The sequence below is a fragment of the Rhinolophus hipposideros genome (assembly GCF_964194185.1).
Source record: "Rhinolophus hipposideros genome assembly, chromosome: 6".
Classification (NCBI taxonomy): domain Eukaryota; kingdom Metazoa; phylum Chordata; class Mammalia; order Chiroptera; family Rhinolophidae; genus Rhinolophus; species Rhinolophus hipposideros.
Window position 1 is genome coordinate 92,922,126 of NC_138052.1, and position 23,515 is coordinate 92,945,640.

Sequence of the window (23,515 nt, forward strand, 5' to 3'; positions counted from 1 at the left end):
GTGTGTGTGTGTGTGTGTGAGAGAGAGAGAGAGAGAGAGAGAGAGAGAGAGAAAGAGAGAGAGAGAGAGAGAGACCACCCAGGTACTTGACTTTAGACTGCTGTAAAGATGCACTTTAGGAGAAAATAACATTGAATCGCTACTCATAGATCCTACCATAAGTTTTTCATACTTTCTCTGGGCTAAAGCCTGGGGAACAGAAAGTTAAAAGCCTGAATGATCAAGTTTATCAGGGACAGATGCTTTCTAAGTCTCCAAAAGAAACTGAAAATAGCCAGGCAGCCTTCATAAAACAATGACATAATTGATAAGCAGTATCTGAAGGTGAAGATTTGGAGTCAGGTACTTAAATGAGCCCCAGTTCTACTTTGGAGAAGAGAGGGAGACAGACGGGGACCCCTTGGTACTTACACTCCATCCTCAAAGACCTAATCAGTTCTCCATCTACTAAAGTTAACATGTGTTGTGTACACACTACCGTGTTGTCCTGAAAATAAGCCCTTGTCAGACAATAAGCTCTAATGCATCTTTTGGAGCAAAAATTAATATAAGACCCGGTCTTATTTTACTGTAAGTAAAATAGTAAAATAAGTAAAATACTAAAATAGTAAAATAAGACCGGGTCTTTAACATAATGTAACATAATATAATATAACATAACATAACGTAACATATAATACAATACATAACATAACAACACCGGGTCTTATATTAATTTTTGCTCCAAAAGACGGATCAGAGCTGATTGTCTGGGTAGGTCTTATTTTCGGGGAAACATAGTATATTCTAGACGCATGTGCTGTGCTTTACATCTAATCTGATCCTCACAACAACACTATGAGACAAATACCCTCATTCCCCCAATTTTACAGATAAGGAAACTGAGGAAAGAATTCAGGATCACCAGGCTGGTAGGCCAAGAGCCGGAATCTGAAACCACAGCATTCTGAATCTGAATGTGTGTTTGAGAAGTAGTTTGCTTACAGTGAGCTCAGATTGCCACGGAAATATACAAAATCCAATGTAGCTCAGTACTTACTTAACCAAAAAGAGGCATTTAAAAGAATCTTCACAGTGAAAACAGTAAGTTTCCCTTCGGTATTTTTTTTTTAAGTCTGTGTGCATGTATGTATGCTAATGCCTAAAGTGGGACTAAAAGGAAAATGGATTACTCTGACTTTCATATTACATATTTCTATGTTGTTGGAATTTTTGTACAATTTTATAAAAAAAAAACTAAATTTAATTTATAAAATTTTATAAAAATTGTACAATTTCATTAAAAAAACTGAAAATCCAGCACTTTTCAAAAAGTAGGATTTCTGTTGCTGTATCATTGGCATGCCAACGTGGAAGGATGAATGGCTTCAGCTCTCTTCCATCCCTCGCCCTTTGGAGCAGGAGATAAATTACATGATATTCTGTATAAGAATATATAGAATGATATGCTAACGCTTCCCAACAGCCTCACGAAACATAGGCATAAAACAAATAGTGACTGAAAGGGATTTACTTGATTCGCTCTTCTCTTCATTACTTTGGTGCAAAGAAGTGCCACACCCAATGACTCATCATTTAGTCACCGAAATTATTCTTACTGGGATTTTTTTCTCATTTCTTTTTCAGTGCCTTAAGAAGCAGGGCTCAAGACAGAAGAAAAAAATGTAAAAGAAAATAGAGACAGAACTGCCCATCTGTATTAACACTAATGACTTCACTTGAGCCTGGGAAAGCATTTTGGAATGGATGGCTTTTCATTCCTTTTTATCCTTTGCCCCTCATATCCAACCCCTGAACAACATTCCGCCAGATGTTTTTCCAAAACGCTTTTCAGACCTTTGCCTTACTTCGCTGCCTGCAAGCACCACCTGATCCCACGACTCGCGTGTGCGGGGATCCAGCCCCCTCAAGCCCTGTCCCTGCTCCCTGCATCCCTGCCCTGACTTTCATCACCCTTGACAAACCCAGGATTCATGGGAATACACCAGCTCAAACTAATTTAAAGATTAAATTATTAATTAGCGTGAAACTGATGATCACTTGGGTGTGTATGGCTTCCTAGCCCAGAAGTCTCTATTCTGTTTCCTGCTGATTCCCAAGCAGCACCAGCTCAACTGCAAGAATAAAATGTAAAAGAGCCTTTTCTGCTTCAAAGTGTTTATCAAAAAACAAGGATTCACATATTTACAAGTCCCCCTGTGACTGGTCAATGGAAACCAGGTGAAAAAAAAAAGGCTTTCAATTATAATGGGAAATGCAGCCACAACTGAGGTTCAGAGATGTCTGAAGCCTGAAAAAAAATTTCCATTCTCCCTTAAGTAAGAGCATCAAGGATCTTTACTGGGTTTCTAGTAATACTACATTAGCCAATCTAGTCTGTATAATATTGATATAAATAATACATTAACATACAAATTACCACATTTTTCCAATAAGGCTAAAGAAAATCTAGGCTTAATATTTAAACAACCTAAGAATATAGATTTGATGAAAACACCCAAGATAATAAGCAATTTCAATTTTTGGCAATAATGTTATCACTTGTTATTTCTCTTTTTTTCAAAAGATAAGATATTTGGTCACTTGCTCTCGGTCATTGAGAGTTTTCTGGCAGCAAGACTGGACAACAGCTAATCTTCAGAGAATCATGATGACTATGAAGCAAGATGGTCTTCTAAGTCCCCAGTGAGAACTCTGGTTACTCACATTTCTATACTCTAAGCCTTGCTAAGCCCTACATAAAAACATATCTGTCTGATTACTCAGCTTGACGATTAGAGCTGGACAACTATGAGCTAGAAATCTTAAATAGAGAGAATAAACAGTCGTGAACACTGCTGCTGTGCCCAGGCTGCCTCCATGCCACCATTCTCCTCAGACCCCTGGGTCCCACCTTCTTGCACCCCCCACTCCCCAGGAGCCCCGGGCACTTGACCAGCACTGAGTGTTGGACATCCTGTGTCCTCTGACAAAGACGCTTTCCTTCACCCTCTTTCCCAAGCTGGTCTTCACCTGGCACATTCTATCTGTCAAAGTTCAGCTCGAACACCCTTTCTCTGTGAAGCTGAACCTGACTCTACTAAGACAGAACTCCATTCTTCCATCATTGTACACTGAAAGCGTGCTGGGTTCGTGCCATGATGGGGTTTATTGTATTCAATTTTCACTTATCTGTTCTTCTGTCTGATCCCAGCCCCCACAAATCTCTGAGGTCCTTTATAGCACAGACCATATCTGGATGCTTGAAAGAAATTATGAATATGCCACCAGACTCCTGTCCTTTCAGGAGAGGCGAAGGTCTGCATACTTTGGCTGACACACAGGTAGGATTGCCAGAGGAGTGAGAAGGCATTCCAAATCTGCCTCAAAAACACCCTATTTTGTCAGGAAAACCAGGTCCACACTTCAAACTAAGTCTTGGAATGACACATGCATCACCCATTGGCAAAGAATGTAGCACGCACTATTATGAAACTTATGTTTAGTCTCAAGGAAAAATAAACTGTAATTCCGTCAAAACTAATAAAAATTCATACTTTTCATATTAAGGAATAGAGAGGCAATGTTTCTGAAAAGATCTCTATTCCAACAGGGCTCTTTGTATAAGTTAATTTTAGAATTAAAAATGAGCAAAAATTCAAAGAGTAGTGCGGCAATTATAAATCTTTGTGGTCATCACAATTTAGTCATGATTAAGATTTGGAAAACAAAATATCATTATTTTATCTCCAGGAGAAGTAATCCAGGTAAAGAAAATTAACATGAAGTGTTCCTTGAACTTAATATTCTCTTTAAAATATCATCCTATTATATTCAAACTTATTTCTTCCATGAAAACTTTTCTAGTATTTCCACCTTCACAGAACTCAACTTTTTCTAAATTATTTCAGAAGTTACAATTGACATTTCGACCTTACCCTCATTATTCCTTGTGTGTTCAGCCTCAGTCTACTCTTCTGATTTAATAATAGCCTGAAAAGGGGAGAAACCTTGACTTATTAATTTTTGTATCTAACTCACTACGTGAGAGGGGCTAGATACAAAAAATATCCAGAAATTCTTGTTCCCTGTTACACAGAGGAAATAATTCTAGCCAACAAAGCAAAAGTTCTCATCTTTTCAACTATAAATTTATATAGACTTTAAAAAGTCATGAGATATAATGTGATCAAACCCATAACCCAGTGATCCCTTTTCTGAAACCCTATTCTCTCCCCCCCAAATATTCAGAAAAGTATGAAAATTATAGGAATAAAGATGTTCATTCAAGAATTATTTATAACAGCCTCATATCAAAGACAACAAGGGAATGGATAAACATACTGCAATGGAAACATTGCATAACCATTTAAAATAGAATTAGTAAGACTTCCTAGCAATATCTCAGTCAAACATAGTATAATGTTAAGTATGAACAGAAAAATACAAAATTGTTGGTATACTCAATTATAACCATAAAAACATGTCTATTTACAAAAGATGGAAATAATACATATGATTATCACTCTTGTGTTCTACTGTAAAGCAATGAGCTATTTTGAAATTTCTTTTTTCTAAATATTTTATTATTGTTATGTTATTTTCACCATTAAAAATTGAAATATTTTTCTTTCTAACTTTATCACCAAAAATTCCAAAAGGATATATTGTTGATTATTTAGTTTGTTCTGCTAGAAATAAAAATCAACACAATTGGGGCAGAAACTTGACTTTTTGTCCACATGAGGTTACGAACCCTAACCCAAGTCTTAAAAGTTTGTCATGACCTAGCTGTGAACTGGTTTTAAAGGAAATACCAGCATTTCGGTGTGTCTGAGAGTATGTTACTCTGAACCCCTCCAGGCATTTTGCTTCTAATAATTTCATGATCCACAGTGGAAACTTACTGGGAAAATGTTCAAGGTGGTTTTCTTTAATTAGTGTGTCAGGCAGCAGTTTCGATTCAAATAAAGATAGCTATTTAGCATTTGCTTTGTGCAAGCCACCATATCAAAATCTGCCGAGAATGAAAAGAAAAAAAGAAAGAAAACAAAACCATGCAGTCACCGCCTTTTGCTAAATTACGATTTAGTGTAAGGTAGAGAAAAGTGTGAAGCCAGAAAGAATTGACTACACGGCCCATCACAATTGTCATAGCACATACAGAGAAAATGCTGGGAGAGTTTAAGGAGGGAAGAGTCACCTCTGTTTGGGGGTCAACATGTCAGACAGAGGAGGCAGTTAGAGGACTGGATGAGAGCAGAGAAGAGGAGAGACAGAGTGGCCAAGAAGCAAACCCTGGGGACCACCCGCATTCATGGTGTCCAGAGGACAAGGATTCAGTGGGGGCCGGAAGTGAAGAGTGGGGGAAATGGAGCTGTGGAAGCTAAAACAAGGATCCCAGTGATCCGTGGGGCCAAAGGGCAGGAATGTGGAGTCGGAGGCTGAACGGAAAGGCTTCATGGATATCACTGAAAAGTCTCCAGTGAGGTCACCACTGAACCCATTTTAGTGGAATGGTGTGGACAAGATCCAAACTGAGGAGGGTTAAGAAAAGAATAAAAGTGAAGGATATAGAGGTGCTTTTTTACCAACTCTAAAGAAACTTGGTAGAAAAGAAAAGAAGGAAGAAAGGAAAAAGTACTGCAAGTAGAAGAGGACACAAAGTCAAAGAATTGTGTTCTTTAATTCATATGGAATTTATTCAGAAATGTGAGTAAGAACATTTATTGTTTTTCTGTTTAACAGCCCGATTTTTCTTGCACCATTTATTTAAAAAAGAATTCCCTTCCCGTTCATAGCAATTTCTCTTTGAGTCATACTTATTACAGACAATGGTTTCTGGGCCGTTGTTCAGTGTTGGTCAGCTGTTCATTCTCGCACCTGTAGCATATGAATGTAATAATAATTATAATGTTATAATAGTTTTAACATCTGGCAGACGTCCCCCGTCGTTTCTTTCCTTTTTCAAAATGTTCTTAGCTATACTTGTCTGATGTCCTATTACACTCATTCTTTTTAGGAAGTTGTATTCATTTGTTGAAATTTTTAAACATAAAACAATAAAAATCACCACTTAAAAAATAATGTGGGGGCAGCTGGATGGCTCCGTTGGTTAGAGCGCAGCTCTTAACAACAAGGTTGCCAGTTCAATTCCCACATGGCCCAGTGAACTGTGCCTTCCACAGCTAGATTGAAAACAATGGCTTGAGCTTGGAGCTGAGCCCCAGGTGGGCGGCCAGTTGGCTCAGTGGTTAGAGCATAGTGCTCATAACACCAAGGTCACCGGTTCGAGTCCCACATGGGCCAATGAGCTGCGCCCTCCACAACTAGATTGAAAACAATGACTTGACTTTGAGGTGATCTGCACCCCGCCACAACTAGACTGGGGAAAAAAAAACACGTGTAAAATAAGAAGTTAAAGTCCCAACTCTCCCCCAACACACCACGTATCTAAGTTCTAACTCCAGAAGTAAGCACTAGCTAGAAACTGATGCCCACCCATCTGATCATTTCCCACGTTTATACATACACCCTATCTGTAATTATATTTGGGGGGAAATGCTTCCAAAAAGGGAGGGAATGTCCATTTTTCAAGGAAAGAAAGGCACAAGATCTTGTTACTTCTCCCTTCCTCTTACTCACTCTTCCTCTGGACTGGAGAGCATCATCAGTTAGCCTTTTCTGCCTCTCTTTTAATTCCTTCTAAACCACCACCACTTCCCTGTCACTGTTAGTTCAGAAGTTCTATCATTTATCACTACTTTGCTAGGGTTTAACTTCCTGTTTTCAGCAGTCTTATTTAAACGTAACCTAAATGTGTCTATAAATATACCAAAATTAAGTAATCACTTTACCCAGCCCCTGGGATGAGATCTTTAATACACTTGTATGTCTTCCAATCCTTCCCACCCCATCCCCTCCAACTCATGGATTTCGTGAGAAGGATATGAAACTGTAGTGTGGTCATTTAAATTTTTCATTAGTAAGAGGTGTGATGGACACAGCCTAGCGTGTCCCCCAATGAGTCACACCCTTGTGTAATTCCCTCTTCTTGAATCTGAGCTTCTAACCAATAGCATGTGGCAAAAGTTAAGAGATTTTGAAGGTGCAACTAAGGTCCCTAATGAGTTGGCTCTGAGTTACTCGTAGGTAGGCCTGGCATAATCAGGTGAGGTCTTTAGTGGGTGCAGGCCTCTCCTGAAGTTAGATATGTGAAACAACAGAGGCTCTCTTTCACGAAAGCGAGTTGTCATAAATTCTACAGCCACAAGGATGGGAATTCTGCCAACAACCTGAAGGGACGTAGAAGTAGATCCTTCCCTATTCAAGCCTCAGATGAGAATGCAGCCCAGGCAACATCCTGATTCCAGTGAGACCCTGAGCAAGGAGTCCATGAAGCCAGGCCTGGACCAGCGAAACTGTCAGGTAACAAAAGCGTGTTGTTTCAAGCCACCACCTCGTAAGAACGCATTATGCAGCAATACTAAGTAATACAAAGGTATACCTATTTTCTTCAAGAGACTTTCCTTCACCATTAAATGATTATTCACAATCACAATCAATATCATCTATTTAGGTTTATCCCTCCATTTAAAGAAATCCGCTCCGCCCTCTTCCTCCTGTTCTCTGCCTTTCCCTAGCAGCCTTTGTTCTGATTTAGTTGCAAGTTAGTGAGAATACTTTTTAAAACAATTTTCTTAGAGAGAGTACATGGTGTCATATTTTCTGTATTCTTAAATGTACAAAACGTCTTTCTTTTACCCTCAAATATCAACTATCCTTTAACTACCAGCCCTTGTCATTGAAAAGAGTACTTCTTTGCTATTGTTTAGTTTCATTATAGAAAAGAGCAGTCCAATGCTGGTTTGATTCTCTTTCTTTTGTGTGTAAACTGTACTCCCTGTGAAGAATAGTGTTTAAAAAGTGTCTCTTTATCCTTGGGTTTGGAAATTCTACCAGGAAATCTCACATTGTGAATCATATCCTTCATTAATCATCTGGAATGGCGTAAGCCCATTCTATTTGAACACTTCAATTTTCTTCAGCTCATAGATTTCTCCTTCTAGTAATCAGATGATTCTTGTTTTATTTCCATGTCTTCCTTTTTCTTCTGGAGCATCCATCATTCAGACGGAAACAGATCTCTTGCATCTTTTCTGCACATTTTCTATCTTTAGTCTCATGGTTTCCATTTCCTCATACTTTTACTTCTATCATGAATTAGTTCCTCCTTTTGCTTTTCCAGATCTAAATTAAATTTTGAGTAGTATACATTACTTTTTTCACTTCCTCTCTTGAGTGTTTAGACTTGTTGATTGTTGTTGCGATTTTGTTTTTATTTCCTAAATGTTTTCCCTCTTTGAGTTGCTTGTACAGGCTTCCCATATTGGCCAGGCTAGAAGCTGACAATGCCAGACACAGATGACACCAGATATTCTCCTCCACCTGGGTCCTGTCTACTAAGGCACAGGCTAGAGGCCTCCAAGTTTGGGGTTCTCGAGGCTCTCCAGGTGTGAACAGGAGACCATTCTTTCCCAGCCACACAAAAAAGAAAAGACCAGTTCAGCCCCACTGTGCCATTTTCTCCAAGGACAGCCAATATCCAGGAGACCCAAGCACTCGGCCCTATGGGTCACATGCAGCACATTCATATATGGCCTCTCCATAAGCTGAGGGGTCTTTTGGGCTCAGCTGAGCATTGAGTCCTCGGTTCCCCTCAGAACCCTGTCCCCTAACCCTGTTCTATGCAAAGGCTCCCAGCACCCGTACCCTTTCTTTGAGAACACAAATCCTCAGATGTTTTTGACATCCCCTCCAGGGCTATCTCCCTTCTTAAGTCATCCAGCAGAGTCTGTACTTGATAGAAGAAGGTCACAGAAAGGTAGAATTTAGAGCATATGTAGAAGAATTACCCTTGATCAGGATGAGTTACACACGATCAACAAATATGGATAAGAAAGAGGTTTTAGTGACTGTGAATGCAGGTAAGTCTGTAGAGCGGGGCAGTCTCAACGGGTGGTGCATGGCCAGCCCATCAACATCGCCTGAGCGCTTACCGGAAACGCAAATTCCTGGGCCCCACCCCAGACACACAGAATCAGAAACTCTAGGACTCGGGCCCTGCCATCTGTTTTAGTCATGATAGCATGAGCAATGCCTCAAAGACAGGAAAGTAAGGGGCATATTCAGAATACACCCCATTAGTGATTTTGTCATTTACAAAGATGAAGTTTGCTTCATAAAAATTCTCTCATAAACTAAAGAAGTCTTAGAATTTTTAATTTTTGAAGCACACCCACCACTACTAATTTTGTCACTGAAGAGTCTCCAAATCTCAGGAAGTATCCCTGTCCTTCCTTTATACAGCCAAGATAAAGGGATTTACCCAGGCTCATCAGGAAGCCAGTGATACAACTGGGATGAGTTACTTAGGTGTTCTGATTCCCTGCTCTTTTACGCTACTTTCCAGAATTGAGCATACTCCCCATTTCTCAATGCTCTGATGGACCTAGAACACAAAAACCACATGGATGAACCCAGCACAGCTGCCCTTGGGGAGGCTGGTGGAATCTGGCTCGAAACAGGCACCACACATTGGAGGAGGCATCAGATCTGCCAAACATAAAGCAAAGCCCGGACCCACCTTCAGCCTTTGCCTCCATAGGCTAGATTATCCCTGTGGCCTCCAAACCCGTGAGACTCACGCAGAAGACCACGAAATAAGGGTGGGTCCATCCAAAGAGAAGCAGCAGTGGCTGCCGCACAAGGTCACCGTGCAGATGGATGGCATCAAGCAAGCCGCGGTGGGAGCAAGAGGTTAAGTGAAATGGTTATAAATAGAGCCCACAGAAGCATTTCAAAAATCTAAACCCGGCCCTGAAGTTGGGGCTTAGAGAAATGTGTGCGGCAGCTGATAAACAGCCTCTCCGGGCAGTGTTGTCTGAGGGTGTCTGGGTGCCAGTGAAGCCACACCACCCACCAATTGTAGCTCGAGCCCACTGGGGAGGCAGACAAAAGAGCTTTCGGGCCCACGCTGGCAGGCTCACAGGGACACCATGACCACGACCTATCACCTCACAGGGTGCTTGTGGTGATTTATGAGGTAATGCACGTAAAGACATAGAACAGGGTCCATACATCTTAAACACTCCAGCAGGGTCCGCTGTTTTTCCGGAGTGACTCTGACAAAACTGAGTCATTGAATGAGATTAAACTTATATGCCAATAGGTGAGATTCCACCGGACTCCTCCGGCGAAAAGCACAGCAGCCTGTCTGCCCAGCTAGCCCTCTGCGGCATGCTTCCCTCTCCCGCCGATTCCACCGCCAAGTCCTCTGACCTACGTCTGACCGTCCACTTACACTCACCTTTCATCCTCAGCTTTGTACACATTCAACAGAGAAAAGAGTGAGACACATGAAGGGACGGGCAGAAGAGAGACTTTTCAGTGTATCTGGAGGAAACCTGAGACTTGCCAATTGGTCCCCTCGGGCCCCACAAATCATCCCAGCGCCAGTATCTGATTTTTATTCTAAACAATTCCATGCTCCACTTAAGGTTTATGCGTTTACATTGAGAAAGCCATGATGTCATTTAGAGCCACTCTACCACAAGAAGGCCAAAGAGCCGCTCACCTTTGTATTCTGCCAGGCACACGCACTCATAGCCGTTAACGAGGTCCCTGCAGGTGGCCGCGTTCAGGCATGGGGCAGAGAGGCACTCGTTGTATTCTTCCTCACAGTAGAGGCCGTGGTAACCTGAGAGACAGAGAGAAAGGACTGCCATCAGATGCATCCCATGGAAACCCACACTGAACCAGCCTGCCAGGAAGGCAGCTGGGATTCACTGGAAAGCATGGCACAGACAATGGGCTTTTAAAGAACTGGGTCTCTTGGGGTAGAATTGAATTGTGGATTTTCAGGAAGGCTATGAAGAATCTGTTCTGATCACCCTCTTGCATGATCCCAAATATCAAAGAAGTTATCCCATTTATCCACCAGTTGGTCCCCTTACTACATTGTGTTTAGTAGTACCACAGGTACTGAGTATCTTTTGTGGCCACAGGAGACAGTGAGAGCGGCAGCATCTATAGCACGGGATAAACAGCCCCTTTCAAGGGTGAGGACCACACTTTTCCTCCAATCAGTTAGAAAAATATATCTAACTTCAGGGAATTTCATTCAAGGAGAAAAAGATCGATGCATTTTCTTTGCTTTTCAAGTCAGGAAGAAAAGTCAGCTTAAAAAGGCTTAACTTAAATTCATGAGGAAATGTGGGCTATCTTTTCTTGTTTCTTTAAAGTTATGATTATCTAAATTATAACATTTTTCGTTGTACTCACAGTTTTTAATTATTAAAAATATAATAATAGTAAGGAAGGAAAAGAAACCCAACAATTTCTTAATTAAAGATGGCTCTTACCCTCCTAATTGCAAAACAGGTGTTTATTCTAAAAGACAAGATGACAACATTCTTTGAGATTCACTTATGAATGTTATGCTGTTTTTAACTTTCAAAAATATGTGTTACTGCCAATTTGCAATGAAACTGGACCATTTTTTTGTCTGGCCCTGTCCAAGCAATGAGAAACATGTGAGTACTTTCAAAAATCACCCTGCCTGTGTTGGTTCTGAATTCAGATAAGCAGAAAAAACAAACGCTTGCTCAAGTGGGAACTAGAACTACTAGCTTTTTTCCAGCTTTCCAACTCATAGCCAACCTTCAAAACTTGAACTGTTTTGTTTCTTGTGCCAGTTATAAAAGTAGGTTAGGCTCATATCTGTATTATTAACAGAGCACCTTTCAAGTACTTGGCATTTCAACTGCTTTCCAAATTTAGGTGGTAACGACTCCTTTGAGGAGACCTTGACCTACCTACGGCAAACATACCATGGTTTTCAATTCTTCTATCTCACCCTCTTGGTGGCTTCAGGGAAATATTTCCTGTTACTGTTCATCAGATTATTTTCCTCACCTAGGTCAGAGTTTGTCAACTCATAGCAATTCTGTCCCCCAGAGGACACCTGGCAGTGTTTGGGGACACTTTCGGTTGTCACTAGAGTGTCAGGGAAGGAGTTGCTACTGGCATCTCGTGTAAGCCTGCTGCCGAACATCCTACAATGCACCGGCCAGCTTCCTCACAACACAATCCACCTGACTGAGATGCTACCACAGCCAGATCGAGAAACCCTGCTCTCGGTTAGGGCTCAGCAAGCTATGGCCTCCAGGCCAAATCCACCCCAGTCTATTTTGGGGTATGAATTTGTATTGGGACACAGTCACGCCCATCCCTTTCTGGATTGCCCGTGACTGCTTTCACACAATAAGGACAGGGTGAATAGTGGCAACTGAGACCAAATGGCCTATAAAGCCCCAAATCTTTGCCACCCGACCCTTTAGGGAACAAGTTGGCTGGTTCCCGATCTAGATTCAACAGAAAATCTTTCTTTTTACAAAAGTTTTGCGTATTAACCTCTCATCAAATATATGGTTTGCAAACATTTTCTCCCATTCCGTAGGTTGCTTTTGACTCTGCTGATTGCTTCTTTGGCTGTGCAGAAGCTTTTTAAGTGTGATGTAGTCCCCCTTCCCTAGTTTTGCTTTTGTTGCCTATGCTTTCGGTGTCATACCCAAGAAACCACTGCCAAGACTAAGGTTGTGAAGCTTCCCCCATATGTTTTCTTCTACGAGTTTTATAGTTTCAGGTCTCTTATGTTTAAGTTTTGAATCCATTTTGAGTTGATTTTTGTGAATGGTATACGGTAATACAAATGGCCAACAGGTATACAAGAAGTTGCTCAATATCACTAACCATCAGGAAAATGCAAATCAAAACCACAATGAGATATCTCCTCATACCTGTTAGAATAGCTATTATAAATAAATACATATATAAACATATATATATATATATATATATATTATAAAACAAGTGTTGGCAAGGATGGAGAGAAATTGGAACCCTTGTACACTGTTGTGAGAATGTAAAATGGTGCAGCTGCTATGGAAAACAGTATGGAGAGTCCTCAAAAAATTAAAAATAGAGCTACCATATGATCCAGCAATTCCAATTCTGGGTACTTCTCCAAAAGAGTTGCAAACAGGATGTCAAAGACATATTTGCACTCGCATGTTCATTGCAGCATTATTCACAATAGCCAAGAGTGGAAACAATGTAAATGCCCATCAACAGATATATGAATAAAGAAAATATGGTATATGCATTCAGTGGAAATCATTCAGTCTTAAAAAAGAAAGAAATCCTGTCATAAGCTATAACATGGATGAACCCTGAGGCCATACACTAAGTGAAAAAAGCCATTCACAGAAGGACAAATATTTCATGATTCTACTCATAAGAAGCATCTAAAGTAGTTGAACTCATAGAAGCAGAGTAAAATGACAGTTGCCAGGAGTTGGGGGAGGGGAAATGGAAAGCTGCTGTCCAGTGGACAGAGTTTCATGTACGCAAAATGAAAATGGCATAGAGATCTGCTGTACTACAATGTGCGTATAGTTCACAGCACTGTACTGTCAACCTAAAAATGTATTTCATGTTATGTGATTTTATCACAATTTTTTAAAATTTCGCGCGCACACACACACACACACACACTCACACAATGTGGATAGATAGTTGATAGATAGATAGACAGATAGATAGAGGATAGATAGATAGATAGATAGACAGACAGACAGACAGACAGACAAATAGATAGATAGATGATAGATAGACAGACAGATAGAGCTTGTTAAGTGTCTTCTGGCTTCTTCCCATTGTGGAAAAATAGCCACAAGCAGCATCTTTCAATTGTATTTGTTCTCCTAGCAGATCTTTTAAACATAAAGTTGGAAGAATCATATATAACCCTACAAGCATCTTGGGTCTCTGAACTGAGGTGTTATTTACATAGACGAAAATCAAAAGTAAATTTCATGAAATCACCCATAACTGGTTTCGTTTTTGGAAAACTTTATCATTATCTTTTTCCATCAGCAACATGAAAAGCAAATGAGTAAGTTAGTTTACAGAGATAATTAAGCTGGTGATGTTTTTCTTCCTTGGGGGGAAGGAAGATAAAGGTCTCATATGCTAAAACTGTTTCTTCAGAGACGGCAACATTTAAATGTCTTTATGGAAATGTCAAGGCCCCCTTTACACTTTATGCCAAAGAACCTAAATCTGACTGTTTGAATGAAAAGGCCACCCTTTGGAAAAAAAAAAAAGACGGCTTCTATGAAAATGAGGCTGCCACCCACTGCTGGTAATGAATTTGGGCAGACAAATTAGCTCAGGGCAGTATGCCCAGTGTTTAGAAATACTAAGCTAGTCCAAAAAGGTCTTTTAAAAAATAAAATAACAGATCAGAAGGGTGGGATCCGAGTGGCCCCTTTCAGGGCACTGATCTTCATCACTACCAGTCTGACCTGTGCATGACTTGCTCCTGAATATGCAACTCCAGTCACTTCCTTAGAATTGACAGAACACAGCGACCAACCACACATGGGAATGAGAAAGAGCGGTCAAGATGGCTGCCATGTTTAGCCCGAGTGCATAGGTAATGTTGCCATTAACACAAACAGATATGACCATAGAAATAACAGGCTTTTGAGGAAGTTGACCAGTTAGACTTTGGACATGTTTAACTTGGGGCTCTCTTGGGGAGGTCCAGGTGGCAGTTAGAAAAAAATTGGGCTTTGAGAGGATAGAAACAGTCCTCTGAGAGTTAGTGCCTGGAAGTAGTGAAGTTTTCACCAAAGAAAAACATGGAGAGAAAAGAAGAAGAGACCAAAGTCGGATCTACAAGGATAGGCAAGTGGACAGCAAGAAGCCAGATCAGGACACTGGGCAGAAATGGAGCAAAGGAGAGGAAGAGAGCCCAAGGCATGCAAAGTCACAGAAGCCAGGAGAGAAAAGGAAACCAAGGAGGCTGTTGAACAGTGTCAGAGGTTCTGGAGACTGAGAATGACAACAGAGTGACAAGGTTAGGAGATCACTGGAGAGCCTCAAAAGCATGACTCTCACTGGGGGCTGTTCTGCCTGTCACAGGGTGTTTTAGAAATTGGGGGTAAGCTTGATTATTACAATGACTGGAGGGTTCTAGTAGAAATTAGTTAGTGGGGGCCAGAGATATTAAACATCATGCAATGACTAGGATTCCCCTACACAACAAAGAATGGCATCCTTCACAACTTTGGACTGACCCACTGGACATTCACGTAGGTTAAACCCTGTTCATAACTTTCGATACCTAGAATCTAACTGCTTTACATGTACAACATTGTTTTTAGATATACTGAGTTTTCCTGCAATGTAATTACGGGGTAAATCAAGAGAAGATTGTACCAAGATTTGTTCACCATTTTTGGCAAATCTCTTCACAAGAGCAATAGTGGAATTTAAGTCACCAATAGAGCACACATATATCACTAAACAAAACAAAACAAAGCAAAAGTCGTATCTTCAGATAATTTTCTGACGACGCTACCTAAAGTAGCTTTCCCCACTAGTTACTCATCACAACACTCAATTGATTTCCACCACAGCACTTATAAGTGTCTAAAACTATATTTTTAACTTAGTTCTTTACATGATTACTATTTCTCTCTCTTCACTAGAATATAAGCTTGAAGGCAGAGGCCATAATTGCAGAGTTCATAGCTGTACCCACAGTATCTGGTGCAGGAAAGATGTTCAAATAAAAGTGGTTGCATTGGCACCCAAAATGTCACTGATTAAATCAACACACATCAAAGATGTGCCTCTGATGCTCCAGGTGCTTCCAGGTATCATGGGTATAAAGCTAAATGGCAGAGTCGTCACCTACAGGGAGCTCAGAGTCTAGAAGCAAGATGGTGGCATGTGCTCTGTAGCACACCCTTTGTGTGGGTTGTGTGTTTCTCATGACAACCCAAAATGATGGGCACGACTAGTCCCAATCTATAGATGAGGAGTTAAGAGTCAGAGAGGCAAAGAAACTTGGCCTGAGGCCACACAGTCAGTCTTATGTGTTCTTTCTACCTTCCCAGGTTGTCCTCAAAATGCATTCCTTATCTAGTGCATTTGTTTGCTAGGGCCACCATAATGAAATAGTAGTGACTGGGTGGCTTACCCAACAGAAATTTATTTTCTCACAGTTCTGGAGCTGAAAGTCTTAGATCAAGGTGTCATCAGGTTTGGTTTCTCCGGAGGCCTCTCTCCTTGGCTTGCAAAGGACTACTCTCTTGCTATGTCCTCACCTGGTCTTTGCTTGTGGGCATGGCTCCCTGGTGTTTCACAGGGTTATATAAGACCAGTCATCCTGAATTAGAGCCCCATCCTTATGCCCTCATTAAAACTTAATTACCTCTTTAAAGGCTCTATCTCCAAAAACAGTCACATTGGAGGTTCGTGTTTCAACATATGAATTTGGGGGAGACACAATTCAGTCCAGAACACTGAGAATCGGGATTGCTCAACTACAACACTATTGACATTTTGGTCTGAATCCTTCTTCATGGTTGGGGGCTGTCCTGTGCATTGTTGGAAGGCAAGCAGCATCCCGCCTATTCCTGCTAGATTCTAGTAGCACGATTGCTCCCCAGTTGTGATAGCAAAAATGTCTCCAGATGTTGCCATATGTCCCCTAAAGGACAAAAACCTCCTTTGGAGAACCACTGTCATAGATCCTTTTTATAACATGAAAGCAACTTGATAGTTGAGGATGTGCCACTTTGACATTGTCACTGTGAAGAGTGAGAGTGAATTCATCGAGAAAAAGGATTTCTGGGTAGAACGAAGGGGGTCCATCTATGATTGTGGGTTTGATGTCATGCCAGCCCATGGGTGAGTCTCTTCAGCAGTGCCATCCCACAGAGGCATTTGGTTCCTCTGCAGCTAGGAACTCACCAAGCAGATGGGATAAAGAGAGGAGAGAGAAAAGAGCCCCCCGCTCACCCCGGCTCCTGGTGGGTTTCAAGCTACAGCAAGAAGAACCCTGCTGATTGTTCTGCCATTAGGTTGGGACGCCTCTATGTCCCCGGAAAAGACCAAAGTCCAACCCATTTACCAATTCGGCAAAGGCCAGGGAGCCAGGATTCTACCTCCGGCGTCCAGACTGTCCCAGAACATGACTGCTGTCTCCAGGGTTTAAGAGACAGTTGATTCCTTTTCTCCCCATTCTCTCTCAACACTGTCCCAAGACAACATCAATTAAATATTCATATCAACATAAGATAGGCTCTGGCCCCACACTGCGTTTACTCTAGAGCCCTTTCCTCCCCTCGTCCATCCATTACATCCCACGCTGAAAAATCCCCAACTGCAGGACGCTGGCTGAAGCCAGATGGCTTTCACAAGTCCTATAACAAATTGCAACAACTCAGCCATGTGTGTCACTTCTGGAGGGCTCCCTGCTGCCTCAGAAAGAGCAAGCTCACCGGATCTTCAAACCCAGTGGTGATGTGTGCAGAATGGGGGAGCAGGGGGCATGCCTTCAGTGCAGGCCAAATTCAAGGAAGGAAGGAATGTGATGTGATTTGGTTCTGTTTGGTTTGTTTTACTTTAAGATCAGACTGAAGAGAGTGGGGAGACACAGAGTGGCTCCTTTAAAAGTGTGTTGCAACTCAAAGGATGTTTTCCCCTCGTTTCAGGTTTAATGGATAAAACATGAAAACCCAAGACTCCCTGACTTGAGCCTACGCCAGTTCCCGGGAGAGCAAATCTTCCAAACACCTCAGCCATAGTAGTTAAAGCTGTGGACAAAGAGAAAATAGACCTATTATATTGAGTGTCTGTGAGCTTTGAAATTCTGGCTAAATTCTCTGATTACCACAGAGCCCCTTCAGCAAGGCAGCTTCTCAGGTAGCGTGTTCATTTTACTGAACAGAGAGCTTTGCTGCTCTCAGGAAAATGTGTGTGCATGCGTGTGCATGTGCCCATCTCAATCTCTCTCTTTGCTGGTATGTTCACAATAGGAATCCTTTTAAGAACAGGAAAAAATGTAGCAAGAATCCCTGCTCCCATTAATCCTCTCAAGCATTCAGGCACTCTAAACAGACCTGCTGCGTTGAGATCTTACAGACATCCATGGGTAATTATACTGTCCTGTCACACACACACACACACACACACACACACACACACACACACACACACACAAAGAGAAACAATCTGTGAGCATGGAGGAGGTTGTGTAAGCAAATACAGAGAGTTAGTTTGCATGTGGAGGACAGTGACTGCTGCTGCTGCTGCTTTTCTCCCTAATTCATTAACCGTCCTTTGCGAGGGGAAATAGATGTGCACTGACCCAAATCAGTCAATGTTTCCACTGTTGCGGTTCTTATAAGCATTAAATTGGAAGGATCATCAATAGAGGCTAAATTAAAGTTTTAGGTTCTCCAATCTCCCTTGTATTCATGTTATTGAGCCATCTATAGATTGCACCTCTCCGCCTCCCTGGGCTGCCAAAAGGATGGATAATGGACAGCTGGCTGTCAGTCCTGTCCTGACTATTAGTGCAGTGAGTTGATGTTCTCCATCACTGCAAAGACCTCCTACCTTTAACAGTCATGTGGGTAGGTTGGCGATTCTTTGCATCTCCTGTTTGCCTCCTCAATTAAATCATTCTTTAATTCTATGATCTGCCAAGTACTGTACTAATCACTGGAGCTGTAAGGCTATGGGAAAACAGACATAATGCCTCTACTAGGGGCCTTTAAAGGAGAAAGACAGCAAACAATCATCCAAATAGAAGCGCTGAGGGAAGAGGGAAGAGAAGCAGGGTACCTGACCTTGGCCAAGCTCCAGGAAGGCCGCCCTGAGGAAACTGAGAGGTGAGGGGTGAGTAAGTATCGATTAAATGGGAGGGCAAAGAGAAAACTCAAGGCAGGTAGACAGCTCGTGCAGAAGCCCCATGGTGGGGATGCAGGGCTCCTTCTGCAGATGGGCTAGGGCCCACTGAAGAGCAAAGGGTGGAGAAGAAACAAGAGGCAGGAAGATGCCAGACAGGTGGTACCTTTAATGGAGTGGGGCGGGGGGAGTGGGGGCGTGACAAAATCAGATTTGCATTTCAGAAAGGACACTCCAGCTACATTTTGGAGAAGTGGGGAAAGACCTGCAAGAATCAATGTGGAGAAATCAGTTAAGTGGCTACTGTAATAGTCTCAGGGAAAACATGGCGGGAATGCCAGTGGCAGTGCCAGATAGAGAATTAATGTCAAGAGCCATTTTAAAAGTAAAATAGCAGTACGTGGTAATGAATGTGAAGGGTAAGAAAGAGGGAGAGGACGAAGTTGCATCCTAGGTTCCTGGCTCTCCTATCCAGAGGTGCTGTAATTCCTATTAGAAGAAATGGGCCAGTTGACATTGACTGAGTCCCCTCCTCTGGGCCAATTTCTGTTCTAGGCACTTTGAGATACAACAGAATCTCATTCATAGGGTGGGACTGGTGGTGGGGGATGGGATAGAAAGGAGTATGAAACCACTTTCTAGAAATAGATTTTAATCAAACAAAAGGAACTGACAGTTTCTCCCAGGAAAACAGAAGTAATTTGAAGAAAAAAACACCAGTTCATTTTAACAAATATTTGCCAAATTCTGACCATGTTGCCAAGCATTGCACTAGGTGCTGAGGTTATCTATCATACTGTAGTTTAAAAAGAAAGGTTATAAGTTAGAAGACACAAAAAAATCGGAGGACGGAAGTATTTTGTTATGGCGGCCCTAGCAAACAAATACACTAGGTAATGAATGCATTTTGAGGGCAATCTGAGAAGGCAGGAAGAATACACAGGATTGACTGTGTGGCCTTGGGCAAGTTTCTTTGCCTCTCTGACTCTTAACTCATGTATAAATTGGGACTAGTCATGTCCATCATTTTGGGTTGCCATGGGGATTCAACAGGTTAACACAGAGAGGGAAAGAGAACAGAAAGAAAAGAGAGCATGGGAATAAAAAGAGAGAGGAAGGTAAAGACAGAGATCCAGAAGTGTCAAGATGGAGAAAAGGAAAGAAAAAGGCACAGAGAAAGAAATACCCAAAAAGAATAGATAGACAGAGAGGACAACCAAGATGGCGCAGTAGGTAAACACTGTGTTTACCTATTCTCAAAACCACATCAAAATTACAACTAATCTACAAAACAAGCATTATTGAGAATTGCCTAAAATCAAGCTGGGGTATCAACCTCGGACTCTGCTCTAGAAGGGTCACCAACACACGGGCATGGGGGAGGGGGTTCATCTGAAGAGTTTCAGAGACAATGGGATATTGCAGGGTTCTTGTTTCTCAAGTTATTCTCTATTAAAATAAAATATATTTAACACCATTTTCTTTACACTAAACTCTTTGTAACCTCTCCAGTGTAGAGAGTACTTCCATGTAAGGACCTCTGGACCACCCCCATATCACTGGCTCAATGCCATCTTCCATCAAGGTAACTCATGGGAGCCTGTGACAACAAAGCTTACTCATAAAAGGAGGACATGCACTTGGCATTGTACGTGAAGTAACAGAAGGAAAGCATCTGGCACAGTGGCTGGTGCACAGTAAGTACCTAATAAATGTGACATGTGGTCACCTGGTTTGCTAACTACAGTGCAAACCTGATTCAAAATGACAAAATGGATCCTATAATTCTGAAGTAGGTGCCCTACCTCGTCTATGTAGTAAAGGCACTGAGCATCATTCCCCTGAAAGGTGCCATTATTATGCTGAGTCATCACTTCACGTGGGCAGTGAAGACCACTTCTTGGAAAAACACAGTGCCATCTTTGCCCTTCTACAGTGCCCAAATGATTAGCCCAGATCTCACCAGTCCAAAGCTCAAATACCAGGATTTTTCTACTATAAAACAGAGTCTGTTTATGATTGGCTTTTTAAAAGCCTACCTTTTGGGTGGCCAGATGGCTCAAGTGGTTAGAGAACAGCTCTTAACAATAGGGTCGGCAGTTCGACTCCCACATGGACCAGTGAGCTGCGCCCTCCACAACTAGATTGAAGACCATGAGTTCCCACTGAGCTTCTGGTGGGGTGGCCGGATGGTTCAGTTGGTTATGGCTCAGTTGGTTAGGGCGCGAGCTTTTAACAAGGTTTCCAGGTTCAATTCCGGCATGGGATGGTGGGCTGCATCCCCCACAACCAGATTGAAACTTGCGATTGGACTTGGAGCTGAGCTGCGCTTTCCACAACTAGACTGAAGGGCAACGATTGGACTTGGAGCTGATAGGTCCTGGAAAAACACACTGTTCCCCAATATTCCCCAATAAAAATTAAAAAAATAAACAAATTTTTAAAAAGCCTACCTTTTCCCTTTCCTCAACCTCATCCCTGGAGACTAACCTCTGACCTGGATCTGGTTTCTTGCTTGCCAAAAACTCCTTAATTCACTGCTCAATCTTTGATGCCAAACTCTGCATTTTCTCTTTAACAACTGTCCATTCTCATTTCCTTCACACGCGGGTTGGTGAATAGAGAAGATGCTCAATTACAATGGCTGAATTGAATTTGCTAGGAAAGCGAATCATAGGGTAAAATAAGCCTAGTACCCCCCTTCACCTACATAAATACAGCCAGAGTTCTTTTCTTTACAAATGTCTGATTTGGACATAAAAATGCCTGGGAAAATATATTCCAAAATCAACAGTGGTTTTTGTTGGGTGATGAAATTAAGGTATCATTTTTTTATTTTAAATATGCATATTCAAATCTAATTTTCCACGATGAAAATAGTTACTTGTGTAACACAAAGGAATTATATCAAAGATGTGTTATACATGTTTTATTTGTAGTATCACAACTCCAAATCATGTTGATTACCAGGGAAATAAGAACCATGCTGTGTGTTTAACACTTGATTGGGCAGTAGGTTGAACTGGGAATATTAGAAAAAGCTTGACTTCATGAAGAGTATTTTTCTAGGTTCAGGGGAAGGAGATGAGCATGGTTCTTACAGTGTACAGAGGGGGGAAAAATCTAGTCTTCTTAGAAAAGGAGACTTTTGAAGACATGAGGAATAGCCATTATAATAAGTTGTATTGCTAATAAAGAAAAGTCTCTTTAAAAGGAGAATTACATCTTCTAATATATAGAAAAGAAGATCTTTGGAGATGCTAAAAATCCTGAAATTTCTCTAGATCTCTGGAGTATAAGTCATAATTTTCTTTCAATATTTGAAAGAAAAAAGTCATAAAGATATACTAGAAAAGCAGACAACCACTACTCTGAGTTACGTTCTTACAAAGAGCGTTCTCCTTCAAAAAACATTTAAGACCAAATGAAAGAAATATTGCAGATACACAGCTGAATTGTGACGCTTGGGAAGGGCTTCAGAAGTCAGGAGAACTCAACAGTGAGCATGCTTAGACAGAAGCACTTGCGTATGTACAGGCATTTCGACCTTAAACGTATCTATCATCTTGGGAATTTTTCTAACCACGTTGAGCTAAACATTTCTCGAAGTCTTCTCTTGTATTTGCCTTCAGAACTAGGTCACAAACTAGTCATATGGAAGAAGCAATTACTCCTCATAATTTTTTAGCTTCATCTTACAAATGTCATTTTTGTTTTCATGATGCTTTTGGCCACTAGAGGGTGGATTCTACCTATGATCAATACTATCGAAAAGAAAACCAAAATGTTGCTCAAGAGTTTAACAAAAGAGGAGCAATGTAAAGATGTGTTTTACCAAAGGGAAATAGACATGGCATAGAAATATTGTTTCCTTTAATAATAAAGCTTAACATTCAATATTACGGTTTGTAAACACATTCACCAATACATCCCCTAAACATATTGTAGCAACAGTTAAAATTATTCATTATAAAATGGGCTATGTTTCTTACTGACTCTATAAAAATTACTTTGCAACACCATGACTAAAGCACCAAGGTTCAAGGTTATCAAGACAGAATATTTTACAACTAGATTTTAAAGATTCTTGTGGTCTGTGTATTGACTTATAAATAGTATGTAAAATGTTTTAATGAAATAATCCCATAAATTCAATTGATTCTCTAGCATGTTTAAGTACACACATAAAACCGGCTTGGTCTACAGTAAAGGTGAGAAGGAGGATGAGATTTGGAAAAGAACATGAAAGTTAAAGCCCTCACATTCCAGAGGGTTCTCAGTATGGAACGTACCAAGATGGATACGGGGCCCAGAACAGGCAACAGATAGGTGCTGGGGCAAAATCAAAGATTAAGTTTCCATTCCAGCACTTTGGAGAGACAATAAAACTTGGATGACTATTTTCATGTAAGTATGCACACTAACAAAGAGGAATTTTAAAAGGTTAAAGTACAGGAAATTGTAGGTGTTTGCCCTCCAAAGGGCTCGTGTCTCTGTTCCTCTCTCTCTACCAGTGGTCTTTACAGCGTGGTCCCCAGACCACCAGCATCAGCGTCACCTGGGAACTTGTAAAATGCACATTGTAAGGTCCCACCCAAGACTTGCTAAATGAGAAACTCTGTGGGTGGGGCCCAGTACTCTGAGATGTAATAAGTTGTCTGCCTGATTCTAATACAAACTTAAGTCTGAGAATCACCGAGCTATA

General features: G+C 41.2%; 1 protein-coding gene across 1 annotated transcript in view; it reads right to left on the minus strand.

Annotated features, from left to right (window-relative positions):
• DNER (delta/notch like EGF repeat containing) overlaps positions 1–23,515 on the minus strand; it is a 274,119-nt gene that overhangs the window by 27,209 nt on the left and 223,395 nt on the right. The window contains exon 9 of the mRNA XM_081051089.1: positions 10,616–10,738. Within this exon, the coding sequence (XP_080907215.1) occupies positions 10,616–10,738 (123 nt within the window). The remainder of the gene's footprint in view (positions 1–10,615; positions 10,739–23,515) is intronic.